General features: G+C 48.7%; 4 protein-coding genes; 1 reads left to right on the forward strand and 3 right to left on the reverse strand.

The window, feature by feature from the left end:
• Window positions 1–293: 293 nt before the first annotated feature.
• GSTUM_00005516001 (uncharacterized protein) lies at window positions 294–2,471 on the reverse strand (the record flags this gene model as incomplete). XM_002837661.2 has 3 exons in its annotated part: window positions 1,981–2,471; window positions 1,281–1,838; window positions 294–1,218 (listed from the first exon to the last, which is right to left on the reverse strand). Exons 2-3 carry the CDS (start codon window positions 1,391–1,393, stop codon window positions 294–296), a joined length of 1,038 nt encoding a protein of 345 aa, XP_002837707.1. The 5' UTR covers window positions 1,394–1,838; window positions 1,981–2,471.
• A 938-nt stretch (window positions 2,472–3,409) lies between these two features.
• Window positions 3,410–5,866, reverse strand: GSTUM_00005517001 (uncharacterized protein; the record flags this gene model as incomplete). XM_002837662.2 has 7 exons in its annotated part: window positions 5,517–5,866; window positions 5,352–5,460; window positions 4,823–5,279; window positions 4,724–4,747; window positions 4,585–4,678; window positions 3,914–4,538; window positions 3,410–3,859 (listed from the first exon to the last, which is right to left on the reverse strand). The coding sequence occupies exons 1-7, from the start codon at window positions 5,687–5,689 to the stop codon at window positions 3,410–3,412; spliced, it is 1,932 nt and encodes a 643-aa protein (XP_002837708.1). The 5' UTR covers window positions 5,690–5,866.
• A 1,354-nt stretch (window positions 5,867–7,220) lies between these two features.
• GSTUM_00005518001 (uncharacterized protein) lies at window positions 7,221–9,175 on the reverse strand. XM_002837663.2 has 5 exons: window positions 8,787–9,175; window positions 8,440–8,723; window positions 8,237–8,312; window positions 8,093–8,174; window positions 7,221–8,038 (listed from the first exon to the last, which is right to left on the reverse strand). Exons 2-5 carry the CDS (start codon window positions 8,688–8,690, stop codon window positions 7,479–7,481), a joined length of 969 nt encoding a protein of 322 aa, XP_002837709.1. The 5' UTR covers window positions 8,691–8,723; window positions 8,787–9,175; the 3' UTR covers window positions 7,221–7,478.
• A 1,242-nt stretch (window positions 9,176–10,417) lies between these two features.
• Window positions 10,418–12,011, forward strand: GSTUM_00005519001 (uncharacterized protein). XM_002837664.2 has 4 exons: window positions 10,418–10,611; window positions 10,666–11,009; window positions 11,086–11,169; window positions 11,284–12,011. Exons 2-4 carry the CDS (start codon window positions 10,997–10,999, stop codon window positions 11,589–11,591), a joined length of 405 nt encoding a protein of 134 aa, XP_002837710.1. The 5' UTR covers window positions 10,418–10,611; window positions 10,666–10,996; the 3' UTR covers window positions 11,592–12,011.
• The last annotated feature ends 1,013 nt before the right edge of the window (window positions 12,012–13,024 follow it).

Consider the following 13,024-nt stretch of genomic DNA (forward strand, 5'->3'; position numbering starts at 1 on the left):
AATATGTATGACGAATGTCCCAAGTGGAGGTTTCCTAAAAGAGTGAAGTGTGGGAGTCTGAAAAGGAAGGGCCAAACCCGAGATGAAGTCCAAGATGAAAAAAAGGTATGATAGAAAAAGGAAGAAAAAGGAAAAGGGAGTGATTGGATAGCCCTCCGTAAGTACAAGTAAACGGTGGAAAAGAAAAAAAACATATATTATACACCTACCGTGTGCCATTCCATATATCTATCGGTCCGTGGACGCATATCCATTACTCCCCACGCTGAATATCAAACCGTGCCGAACCAACGTCACCTCCCCAACTCGCAATTAGCCGCGCACTCCACACACCCCCAACTTAGTAACCACCCCACAAAAGCCCATACAATCCCCCCGCCAAGCAAATACACCCAGACCCATCGAAATCCCATCTCAACCCCCTCCCTACCCTCCAAGAACTCGGTCAAAAGCCCATCGATCTCCAACTCCTTCGGCAACCAGGAATTCCTCCGATCCGGGGTGGGCGTTGGGCTTGGAACGTCGAACACATCCGACAGTGTGGGTCTATGGCGACTCTCCGCCTTTCCCCTGCGGCGCAGGGAAGGAGGGGGTGTCAGCGGGAAGCCCGTATCACCCCCGGCTCCGTTCCATGGAGGGGAATCTGGCACTGGGGTTATATTCACAGTCGGGTTATTCCGATCTTTACCACCGCTCGCAGTAGAAGCAGCCTCCTCGTGAAGCGAGACCCCGATAGTCGCAGCTTTCCGGAGCCTCCGTGGCGCCGGTGCTAGGAAGGGGTGTGGAAGGGAGAGGGTTCTTGTTAGTTCGCATTTCCGCCTAACTTCCCCGCTGCTCCCCAACACTCCTGGGGAGATGGCGGCATCCTCGTCCCCGGAACTATTGGAATCCGAGTCCACGAATGCGCGGACCAGAGGTGTTGTGGGAGCGCTTGTTGAAAAGCCGGATGACACAGCTGCTTCGGCTTGTGCTTGCAAGCCCGCTAGCAGTGAGCTTAGACGGAGGAAAGCGTCGTCTTCCTCCAATCCTCCTCCGGAGGGCGTGCAGTCATCAAGTGAAGCTGCAGTAGTAGTACTACTCCGATTCGAATTCAAACTCGAGCTCGAGCGAGTCGGCGAGGAGGAAAGGCTGGAAGGGAGCGTATCCGGTGTGACAACATCCGTGCTCCGGGTCGAGCCTAGAAGCTCCGTAGAGAACTTCTCAAGAGATATGCGTGTTCTATAAATCCCATTAACCCATACAATCTCCAACAAGGACGAATAATTATAAACGCTCCATACCTCGTCAACTGCGCGACGAGATCGTCATCATCACCGACCCCATCGGCGTTCAGGCGTAGTAAACTTTTTAAACCGATAATCTCTGAGACTAGTATTTCGCGGAGGTTGTCCATTGGGTTGCTGTTCCTTCCTTCCTTCCCTCACTTCACTTTCCCCCTTCTTCTTGAGCTTCTTCTCCCTCACCCTTTATTCCAAGCCCGGAGCCGCAGTGATGACAAACTAAGAAATATGAATTAAGCGTCAGGTCCCAAAAGCATACCGCAAACCCTAAGGCCCCTAAAAAAACCTTGGAGGAAGAAAATGAAAAGTAAGAGAAAAGAAATAAACGATTGTGTAAATAAATTATTATTTTCGTAATTTGTGGGAGGAATAGTAGGTAGTGGAGTGGTAATGAAAGACCAAGCAAGCACAAGATTGGGGGGGTGGAAAACAGGGAAAAGAGTGTTAAGCCCAGTCCTTCCTTAGGCCGAGCCGGCTGAGGGGAGGTTTGGAAACGGGCATCAAGGCTCGGAGAGAGTGAGAATCAAAAAGCAAAACGCACCTGAAAAAGCTTGCTTCCTTCCTCTCCCCCCCGCCAAGACGGAACAGGGACTCAATTAGTTATGATAATTTATTATTATGATAATAACACAAGAACAGAACGTTGGTACCTGAAACGATGATTTAAGAAGAAAAAACAGGTATCATACAGTACTCGTACCTGGTGCTACCGTAACGGTAAGTTGCTATTCTAGACCAGCGCGTCCCAAATTTCCTTTTCCCCTTCTCTCCCTTGCTTCCTTCCTTCCTTCCCTTCCCTCCTTTCAAATCCCAAAATACTATTGTACGAGTACTCGAGTACAGCACTCGAGTACAGCACTCGAGTAGTGAAACGTGCGCGAGGATATTGTACGAGTACGGTAACTTATCGGGGAAAATGGGAAATAAAAATACCCCGACGTGTCCCAACCCTTCCCAAACCCTTCCGATAAGTCAGACTAACACACGCACACGTGTTACCACCCGAAGCGAAGCGAGAAAGGCCCTCTCCCTCCCCTCCCGGTCCCGGTATCCAGCAGGAGTTATTCTCGCTAGACCACTGTAAGGAATGTTACGGTAAGGGGAAAGTGGAAGTGCACCGTGCCGTATGATCTGTGATCTGCAGGGTGTGTGGGAATGTCGAGTCGAAGTCTAGTCAAAAAGTCCAAATTCTCTCGTTCGTTCGTTGGTGAGTCTACTCGAGTACTGTACTAGTACTTGTAGAGCTTTGGAGATCCTGGGTTACTCGTACTTTATCGTGCTGCGCTCGCAAGGATTGGCTGGATGGCTGGACGGATGGACGGATGAGTTGTCACACACACGCGATGATGTCAGCTGTTTGGGGAATTTAGCTTGCTTGGTTGCTTGCTGTTGGTAATGGCCTGAGCGCTTCAGCTAGGTTTTGCGAGCACGATGGCGAGCACGATGATAAGTGGAGAGTACAGAACCGGTAGAGGTGCGAGAGGGTGCGAGGGGGAGGAAAGGAGAAAGAGAAAGTTAGGGGATAAGTTAATAGCTTTATGGTGCCTTGCAATACCGCAGACCGTCCGAGACGGACGGACCTGTGGAGAAGACGTGTTACCGTCACAGGAGTGCAGTCCGAGGGGGGTGGAGTGTTTGGTTGGGGAAATGTACCATGGGTATGATATTATTATTATTAGCTGTCCTGCAAGTATGTGATAGAATGTGTGATAACAGTAGGGTACAGATGCTGGGCAGCGAGTAAATGACAGCGGCGAGTTCGCAAGCGTGGTAAAGCAAAGCAAGGTAATCACGCAGCTCGTTTCATTCCATCCCCGCTCGTCACCACCCACCCCGCCGCCCAACCAACCATCCCTAACCCATATATCAAGCGATGCATACAGACGAGCGCCTGACAGTAAGTGCCGGTATTATGACACAGCAACCCAGCAGGAGTGATAATAAAATCGACAGAGATGAAGCACGCACACTCGTATTAAACCTACGATTCACACACCCATCCCATCCATCCCATTACGCAAACTGCCACCTGAATCGCTCGAACAAAAAACAGTGTGTGCACCATTGTAAAAAGTGAAGAAAGGAAGAGGAGGAAAAAAGTGAGGAAAAAGAAGAAAAAAAGAAAAAAACTACATCCCATCACCATCTTCATCGCCGTCACCGCTGTCACCCCAATCGGTCATGTCCGCCTCGTCCGCTCGTCTCTGCACCTCCAGTAGCCCACTTATTTCCTCTACATACCCTCTCTGATTGAGTGCCTTCTTGACGAAATCCCACCCCTCATCCCTATACTCCTTAATGATAGCGGGAGAACATGCGGAACAGCAGTTATATGCAGGACCCTTGAGCATTATGTTCTGGAACGAAGAGAGGAAGCCTCTCATTTGGTGGGCTATCAGACCTAATGGGTGATTTGGTGGATTTCGATCCGCCTTGTCGTTATTCGGCGCTGGGGCAGCAGCACCGAGAGGGTGTTGGAGGACTGATACTAGCGTTTCCACCAGCAGTGCACTTGCAATGGGTGCTACACCCGGTCGAGTGACAGTGCACTGTTGGTCGAGTGTTCTATCAACCAAGCTCTATCAAGATATCAGTATTTCGTTGGAGAGAAGGTGGAGTAGCACACAACTAACATCTCCGGGAGCAACTACATCGCTGCAGTAATAGCATCCGAGCTCTTCTCCTCCCTTTTGATCATCGGAGGGTTTCACCCCATGTCTCATAACGACATAACTGTCGAATCCCAAGGCAGCATTCATGACAAGTTTCTTCATGCTCTTTCCCATAACCGTTGGCAGCCATCTACTCTCCCTCGTGTCCATGAGCAAGAATATAGCATCGTGCTCGTCGAACAGCCTCCTGAGCTTCAAATAGTCTTGCTTGACACCGGCTTCCTGAGTATCCGAGAACGGGTGCGCAGCCATTGGCACCGTCATGTCAAATCCTTGAGCATCAACACCAGGATAAATCTCCTTCAAAGCCTCCGCAGCTCTAATTGCTTTCATAGTCTCCCCGCCAATGCAGTCCTGGAATGTATACAATGGCTGTCGAACAGGGTTTGAAAAGGAAACCGTTCCAGAATCGATAAACGTGATCTTATGCACCCCCCAGCTAAGCAAGTTGCGCGCTACATATGCACCGAGCGTACCAGCACCGAGCAAAAGACACCTCGTATTCCTGATAACATCGAGGTCTAGCTCCGGCGCGACTCGCCATTTCATGAGCTTGAGGTTCAAGTCGACGTTGATATCCGCTTGCCTGCATAGCGTTAGCATATGCAATAACCCGATGCGCATACCCTTACTTTTTCGGATCCATCTGAGCAGATAGATTTGCGATCTTGGGAACAATCTTGTTATCGTCATTCTTCTCCCATCCGACAACCTTGGGCATCTCATCTACTCTCGTTAGACTGTAACCGGTATTTAGCGCGGTAACCTCACCACCAAGATTAAGCTCTTCCAGGCCTTCCTCGGCCTCAAGCTCGCACACCATGACCAAACTCTTAGGTTCAGGCCGTCCTTGATGGGCATCTCTATAACAAAGCACCCGAACCTTCCTCCACCCCCACCTTTTCCTCACAAGCATCAACAGGTTCCTCAAAGGCCAGCCAGGATTATCCGGATAGTCGCTTGGGTCCACAAACCCAACAAACCGGTCCTCCTCATCCACATCTTTATCGAAAAAGGAGTGCTCAAAGTCGCCCAAGCTCCCAATCTTCCAAGTCCCCGCATCCCTCTTAACCAGGAAGAACCCGTGTTGTCGTGAGTCAGTGCTGTACCGCCAGGTATTTATCGCTTCGACGAGAGAGGAGGTTTGGTGGGGGTCCAATCGCTCGATTGGGGTATTGCATGTCCACTGTGGAGTAGCGGCGAAAGCGGGGAAAGCAAAGAGGTGGTGGAACTTGTACCTTTTGAGATCCGCGTACGATAGTATAAGGAAGGATGAGAGGAGCGATGGGCAAGAGTATATTGAACCGTCAAGTATCGCACCCCAGATCTAAAAGCCGTCAATAAGCCTCCAAACGATACAAGCTCCGAGTGCCGTCGGTGAGCTAGCTAGGGTACCTACTGTCTGCGCGGACCGCTTAATCATAACAATCTTTTCAACTTTCCTAAAGTCCTCGATAGTATTATAGTTCTTGATCATCCCCTCAGCCCGACAAGCAGTTATCGGAACCCTAAACAAACCGTTAACAGAACTTGAGCCCTCCTCACATGCGGATAAGGCGCATACTCGTCAGACGTGAGGGCATTTCCATGGACCTGCATTCTCCCGCCATCGTGAGGAAGATATTGGCCAAGGACCTTCCGGGGCGACTCATCAAGCTTATCGTAATCGATTTTATGGCTCGCAAGAGAATAGTAAAACTGAAGGTCTATCAACGAGGAGAAAGGCGCGTACTTCATTTTTTTTCAGAAGGTTTTTTTTCCTCCGCAGGTTGTTTCTTTTCTCTTGAAGGAGATGAGAGGGGGGGCAAAAAATAATGAGGGGTAGGTTGAGGAGCAGAGGGGGGAGAGGGGGAGAGGGAGAAACAGGTACTCGAGTACAATTAATGGTGGGGTATGTGTCCACGACAGGGGAGGAGAAGGGAGGACGAGGGGTGTGAGATATCATACTACGGTAGCGGAGCTGATTTGGTAGGGAATGTTGCTTATCATCGCAACCAATCCTTACTCGTACTAGGGGAAAGAGATGACTCCCCTGGTCAGGTGTTTCCCTCTCTCCTCCACCACCACGATTATTGTAGCTTATAGTAAGCTTAGGACAACCCAAGCCTCTCGTGATATATCAGACTCGTGGGGAAAGTTATTACATTCGCAGTGCTCTAATGCCATCCCCTCGCTGCCAGTACCGTATCTTACAGCAAAGTATTTCTTCAGTGCCGCAATTATCGGGCAGGTGCTTTCAAGTACCGGTATGAGATCATGCGCCGGCCATACCGGCCATTTACTCGTACTGTGCAATGCTGTGTAGCACCAGCACAATACCATGGTACGGTAGACTACTTGTACCGCAGCCTTCGGCGCTCACCCCAACACTATCACAGTAATACTTGCTATCCAATATGACTCCTCCACCACCTCTCACTCATAATCGGATAGACTGCCGGTAATTTTCGGTTCACCCCGACCCACCCCGAAAGGCTCTTGCAGATTCTGGAACAAGGCATCTATCATACCGGTACTAGGCAGCACATCATTACTGTACGGTACTCGAGTAATGGTAACACCCCTCTGGGCACGACTGGACCAATTTCACTTGGCACCTACCCACTCTACAAGAGTAGAGATTAACTGCGGTACCGATATCATACTCAGTACCGGTACTAGTACCGGTACTCGAGTACAAGCACGCAAACAACAGATAAAAGCTCGCGCACTGAAAGAAGAGTGCTCTCCGGGTCAAATACCAGTACCCGGTGCCCCATGGGTCAGGAAAATGCAGGGCTCTACAAGTACATAGTCTCGGGGAGCTTGCATCGGTTAGGTAAAGCTTTCATCTCCATTAGGTCTTAGGAGGCTCATCCTAAGGGTAAAGTGTGATAATCACTTTTTCTTGAAAGAGCAAATTTAGTAGGATTTGCAAAAAGAAATATTTGATCTTTGCGGCGCCGTGACTACGATATGATACAACAGGATGAACGCACCACCAGTAGAGGGAATCCAGAAATACAGCATCCCTAGCAGGAGTAGAATTTTGGATACCGTAGCCATGCAATATGCAACTAGAGCGCAATATCATTTGTTTCATAGGATTCCTTCAAAACGTAATTACTGTACACACAGCTACAAACTAGTCGATGGTAGACAGATTTTCGACACAACTTTCAAAAAACGGCAGAACAAAGGCGGTGGGCCACGACAAGTCAACTGGTAATCCTTCCAGTCCACTTATTTCCCCATCTGCCTCTACCGTTCAGAAAAGTCGAAAAAAGCTATGCCCCCAAAGCAACTAGGGTGAGCAGGGATAGGCTAACAAAATTCATGCAGGACTGCAAAAATAGAAATAAATGAGGAAAAATGAAATTACCCTTAATGTCAAAAACACTAGCAAAAAGATATATAAAAGACAATTCTATCACACAGCCCCTCCGTAGATACCGAGAGGGTATTTTTTTTCGCAGGCCGAGTTTTGCTTGTCGAAACCACGAACGCAATCAAGTAATTAGCAAATAGAAGACAAGAAGTGCTTGGTTCATATGTTTAGCTTTGGGTCTAGGGCGACAAGTAGATCTCTAGCAATTTCAAAACTCAAGAAACTACTGCCAATGCTCGGCGCCACCTTCAGCAGGTTTGGCAATAGCCCCTTGTACATTCCCCTGATACCTTCAGCCCGGAGGATGATTGATATTGCGTCCCATATACTCTTGTACTGGTAACCAAGGCCATTCATTGTATTGACCTGAAATCTTCTCCTCAATACGTCGAAGGGGTAAGTAACACTCTGGGCTACAGCTCCACTAACAGCACCCGCGCATAGTTTCCCGAGGGCCGTTGGGTTTGCCTCCCCTTCAGGGGTCATGAATTTCCGCATAGCTTCGTAGGTAGCAAAGTTGATTCCGACATATGGAGCAACGCCGGCGAGGGTAGGGCCTAATCCACGGTAGAGGGATATTGTGCCGCCTTCGGTACGATACATCGTTTTCATGGTTGCCCACATACCTGGAAGTTTGGTGTGCGGCACACCCTTGGAGGAGAACGAAGCTGACTGAACGGAAAGACGTGTACGGGTAATGTCGAGAGGATATGTCGCGACTATGTTCGCGCTAGGTAAGCTTTAAGTATCAGAAGAGAATAGACTGAACAAACCAACTGATGTTACACCAGCCATGGCGCCGGCGCAGAGTCGGCGAAGAGTGCCGAGGTCAGTGCCGCCTTCTGGAAGTAAGAGCTGAGGTAGGGGATTAGAGGGACTGATAAGATCAGATGAAATCGAGGGCCGAGGAGATTTACCCTCTTGTAAATTGTATAGCTGGAGAACTGGACAGCCGAGTAGGGTACAATTCGTATGCAATTCGTCCCATTCCCTCTATTAAATGGCTCAATTAGCATCCCAGAGCTTCGCAAGTGCGATGAGCCCAATAAGACCCATCCAATTCCGCCCTCAAGTAGCGGTTACACATAAAAAAGAGCTGGGGTCGAAGGAGTTAACCCACCTCATGTAGCCTCTCCAGCCTTCTTCCCTCCACATCTTCACCAGTGCGGGTCCGACACCCCGGTAAGAGCTGTTTCCAGGACCCTGGACTTGAAAAATAATTTTCAACCTCTCCAATGGACTAACGACTGTTCTGCTGACGGCGCCGGCAATACCTCCGGCAATGAACGACGCAGTCACCGGTTGACTAAGATACTCACGGAGCCCTCTCATGAAATCCGAAGGTGGAGGAATAGCTTTTGAGGAAGCCATTGTAGGCGGGGAAGTTGTCGGTGCTGTAGCAGGCTAAGGTGGAAGAGAAAAGTCAGAAATTTCAAGGCAGGAGTGAAAAGGGAAGGGAAACGTCACCTCTGAAGCAGCAAGACCGGCGTCCTTTGATAGTGGTGGGGTATCACCGACGGGAGTGGGGGGTTTTCGATTGAGACTCATGATGAGGGAATTTCAGGTGACAACAGGGTTATGCAAGGAGATAGAGAGAGATGATGTTCAATGCAACTGAGGCGCTGTGGAAGATGACAACGTCGGTGTAGAGAGGAGCCTTGAAAAGATTCCGATGGGAAGCGGGGAGCCGGAAAGCGTGAACAGGAAAGAGCCGCTGTTTTTTGGTCCATTCAACCGCCGAGAAAACAAACTTGCCCAACGCCGAGGGTTTTCAACGCTGCAGATGGAGGACAAACGTGAATCGGAGTTTGGGAATTATGGCAGGCTAAATATGATGGGGGGAAGGGATAAGGGATGGGGGAAAGGTCAATGGAGAAGATGGCGAAGGTTCAGGGACAGTGAGCAGAAGTAACGAAAGAAAAACAGGAAGGACCCTGAAGGAGTACCGGTATGGTAGGAAAGGGGAAGGACAGTTCTTGTTAGGGCACCATATGCACCAGTATGTAATACGGGGGGTGCAGGAGGCTCCTTCGTTTCCCACCTGCCATTTCCCTCCCTTTCGGTCTCTCCTGTCGGTGCGGATTCATCTATTACTATTATCAGCAGTGTTTTGCGTACCGCTGATTCTCTGAGACACGGCCAGTGATGTCTGAGGGATTCGAGATGACAGAAAAATTGCATTCAGGGCACAACTATTACAGTACCGGCAACTTGGCCCGGAACAACGAGTGCGACGTTGGGACCCTGGAAGGCCTGTGAGTTGTGACCAGCCCTGTCTCCCACCATGGGTTCACTTGCCGATTTATAAAGTATCCGGACACCTTCGCATTGATTGATACCTATCTTGGCGCCAAGGCGTCCAAATACTTTATGAATTGGAAAGTACTCGGGCGCCGGTAGTCTACTAGTACTGAGCCTTTGCGGTGGATAAATCCAGAGCCCCTGTACACCAAAAATTAAGATTTTGGATGTGTGGAATACTTTACCCTGGATGGCATCAAAAACCTCATTCTCTCAGGTTAAGAAATAAAGAGGACGTTCTCACCAAGTTCAGAGAGATATCATACCGGTGCCATCACCACATGCGACCCAATTCGAAGCACAATACTGGTAATGGATTTTAATTCCTTGCTCGGAAAACCCACTCTTATTATTGATTACAGCAATCGTTTCAAATCATAAAAACCTGTAAGCCTTGATACCAGTGCAGTACATGAAGTGCCGGTAGGTCTTCCACTCCCCCGTGACAGTGCCCTCCAGGTTATGAACTCCTCTGTTGCACTTCTGGCCTCTCCATCCCATATTCGTAGATGAAGCATGCTAATAAATCTCAAGCTCTGCTATGGCGCCAGTGAGCTCGGAGTCAAATACAGCCAGATCGAGGTCACTTATTCTCCCCATTCTCAGGTCTCCTAAAAAAACATCAGCTGCCTGAAAGAGAGGAATTTTGGCATGGCAAAGGTAGTTTGAAGTCGTAGAGGTCAAATCCATTCGGTTTGCTCTTCCTCCAGTCTTGGCATGTGCATGCCAAGAGCAAAAAATCGCTCCTGATGGGTCCACGGAAAAGTCTCTAGTACTGGTATCATCATTCAACATCTGCCATCTGATGAAGGGCAGTTCCAGAACGCGTGGTCCTCCTGGAGTTCGAGTATCCCCATCTACGGTTTGTTCCAGGCCTTAGCACAGAGGCGAGTTACGGTATTTATCGTTTTCCACAATCTTATCGCCAAAGCCAATTAGCATTCAAGTTTTAGGAGGAAAAGTGAACCTCGGACCCATCACCATAATACCGGTATTATCCTACCGGCAAATCATATCGGGTTCTCTTGGCAGTTAATTCTTTCAGATTCTCTCGTCCTATCCGGCGTCTTGATTGGTGCAGCGATTGCCGTCATTCTGGCTCGCCACCAACCCTCTTCCCTCATCCATTTCCTCCCACCACCACCACCTTGCATAAAATTGCCCTTCCTCCTCCAAAACTTCTCTCCAACCCCACATTTACCGTACTTCGCTATTCGTATTCACCAAGAAACCTCCACCAAGCACGGTCGTCAAAATGTTCAAGAGAGTCGCCTTAACAGCCACTTCTATTCGCGCTATCTCTTCCCCAAGAGTCGCTACACCCCTGCGTGCTGTTTCCAGGGTTTCTTCCCCCATTGTCTCCAAGAGAAATTATCATGAGAAAGATGTGTTCGCCCCCTCCTGCCCTACAAAAAAACTCCTTCCCCAAAGGCAGCTGGTATTGACATTTCCATTTTACTGCTAGATCATTACAACAACCCTCGCAACGTCGGCTCCCTCCCGAAAAACGACACGGACGTTGGTACTGGGCTTGTTGGTGCGCCAGCTTGTAATATTCCTCACATCTTTTTTTTCACTCCAACCTCTGATACCCTGGGCACTTTCGGCCCCCACCTTGCCTTGATCCACCTCAAGCATACTAAAACAAAATCTTGTGATGTAGGTGGCGATGTGATGAAACTCCAAATTCGCGTCGACAAGGAGACAAACACTATCAGCGAAGTAAAGTTCAAGACTTTCGGTTGCGGCTCCGCCATTGCATCGAGCAGTTATCTTACCGAGCTCGTCCGTGGAATGTCCTTGGAGGATGCTGGCAGAATCAAGAATACTGAAATCGCAAAGGAGCTTTGCCTACCTCCTGTCAAATTGCATTGCAGTATGCTTGCCGAGGACGCAATCAAGAGTGCCATAAAGGACTACCAAACAAAATCCAACCGCGGACCACCAACCCTCGGGAAGAACCTTTTGTAAACACTCTTGATGGATTACTCTTTTCCCTTATTATCTCGATCTCCCCCAATTTTCTCTGAGTTCTTGAAGGGATTGGTTGGCTAGGTTAACCTGTAGGATGGGAGGGAATGAAAAGGCGGCTGGATCGAAAGCCGACTGGCCAGATGGAGGGGGTCTGTTTCTTGGTTTTTCCTTTGCCAGCTTACCTTTCGTGATAAATATTTAACCGGCGTTGTTGTTTCTTTTGTGTTTTTTCTTCCCAGCTCCCACTACCACCCCCACACTCTCTCTTTCGCTATCCTCATCATGGGAATACCTAAAACCTAACAGCCGACCCCTCTACCATCCTTTCCCTTTTTCCTTTCCTCAAAAAGCTTGCATCGGGGGTTGCCTCTTTACGTTCCACCCTTATCAATTCCCCCCCTTTTTCCCCCTTTACCCTTTCCTTCTTCCTTTTGATAGGAACTTGTGTTGTGGAGTGAGAAAAGCATTTGAATCCCCTTTGTCACAATCAACATTCGTGAAAACCCAAAAACTGTGATACCGAATGGTAGTGAAATGTTGAATTAAGCTTATTATTATTCTACCGGTAACTTATCCCGCCCTTATCATACGACTTCTATGTCATGGATGATAAAGTTAACATGTGTAGGGCTTGAACCGTAACTGCGTGAGTGGTGGTACGGGCGCACCGCCGCACTTGGCGGTCGGGGGTTTGGGGTTATCTGATTGCCAGAATGCGATCTGATACCTTGGCCCGATAAAGATAGTGGGGAGTAGTTTACGTATCATACCCAGAATCATGATTTTGCGATACCTCGCACTGCCGCGATGAGATCAGCATTGTGCGGTTTCTCCACCAAAAACTCAGCTGCAGTTCGATATCTGGCGGAATTTTGCATGGTGTAGTGTGGTTTGGGACTGATGATGCTAATAAGTTTTAAGGAAGAAGAGTCGCTGTATCTGCTAGGCCCGGTTTCGCGGACGGGATTTGTGAGGTTGTGGGCTATCTAAGAGCCCTCCAGCAGCAGATGTATTGAGAGATTGGTGTGGCTGTCAAATGGTCATTTGGTTGACGATACCGTAAAGTATCGTAACCTAGAGTAGGATAGTACTAGGTCAACCCATTTCACCCGATGTCCTTTTCACACTACAAGTGTTCGCCGCCTATTACCCCCCCCCACAGCATAATGCCATTGGGAATCTGCCAAAATTTGACAGTGCGTTGGTAAGCCTGTAGATAATGTGGGAAATATTACAAATATACGTAAAGAGACAGAAAATGTCATCTAAGTATGAGGTAGTGGTTGTCATGTATCATACCTTTTTGTATGATGTGGACCCCCATATTTAGGTCACTTTCACACCAGCCAACAGATAAACAGTGAACACAGTTTTGATCCCTTGTAGTTCTAGCCCTAAAGGTTTAAATGCATAGCAATTATCTGGCCGAT

This window comes from Tuber melanosporum (assembly GCF_000151645.1).
Source record: "Tuber melanosporum whole genome shotgun sequence assembly, scaffold_2, strain Mel28".
NCBI lineage: Eukaryota > Fungi > Ascomycota > Pezizomycetes > Pezizales > Tuberaceae > Tuber > Tuber melanosporum.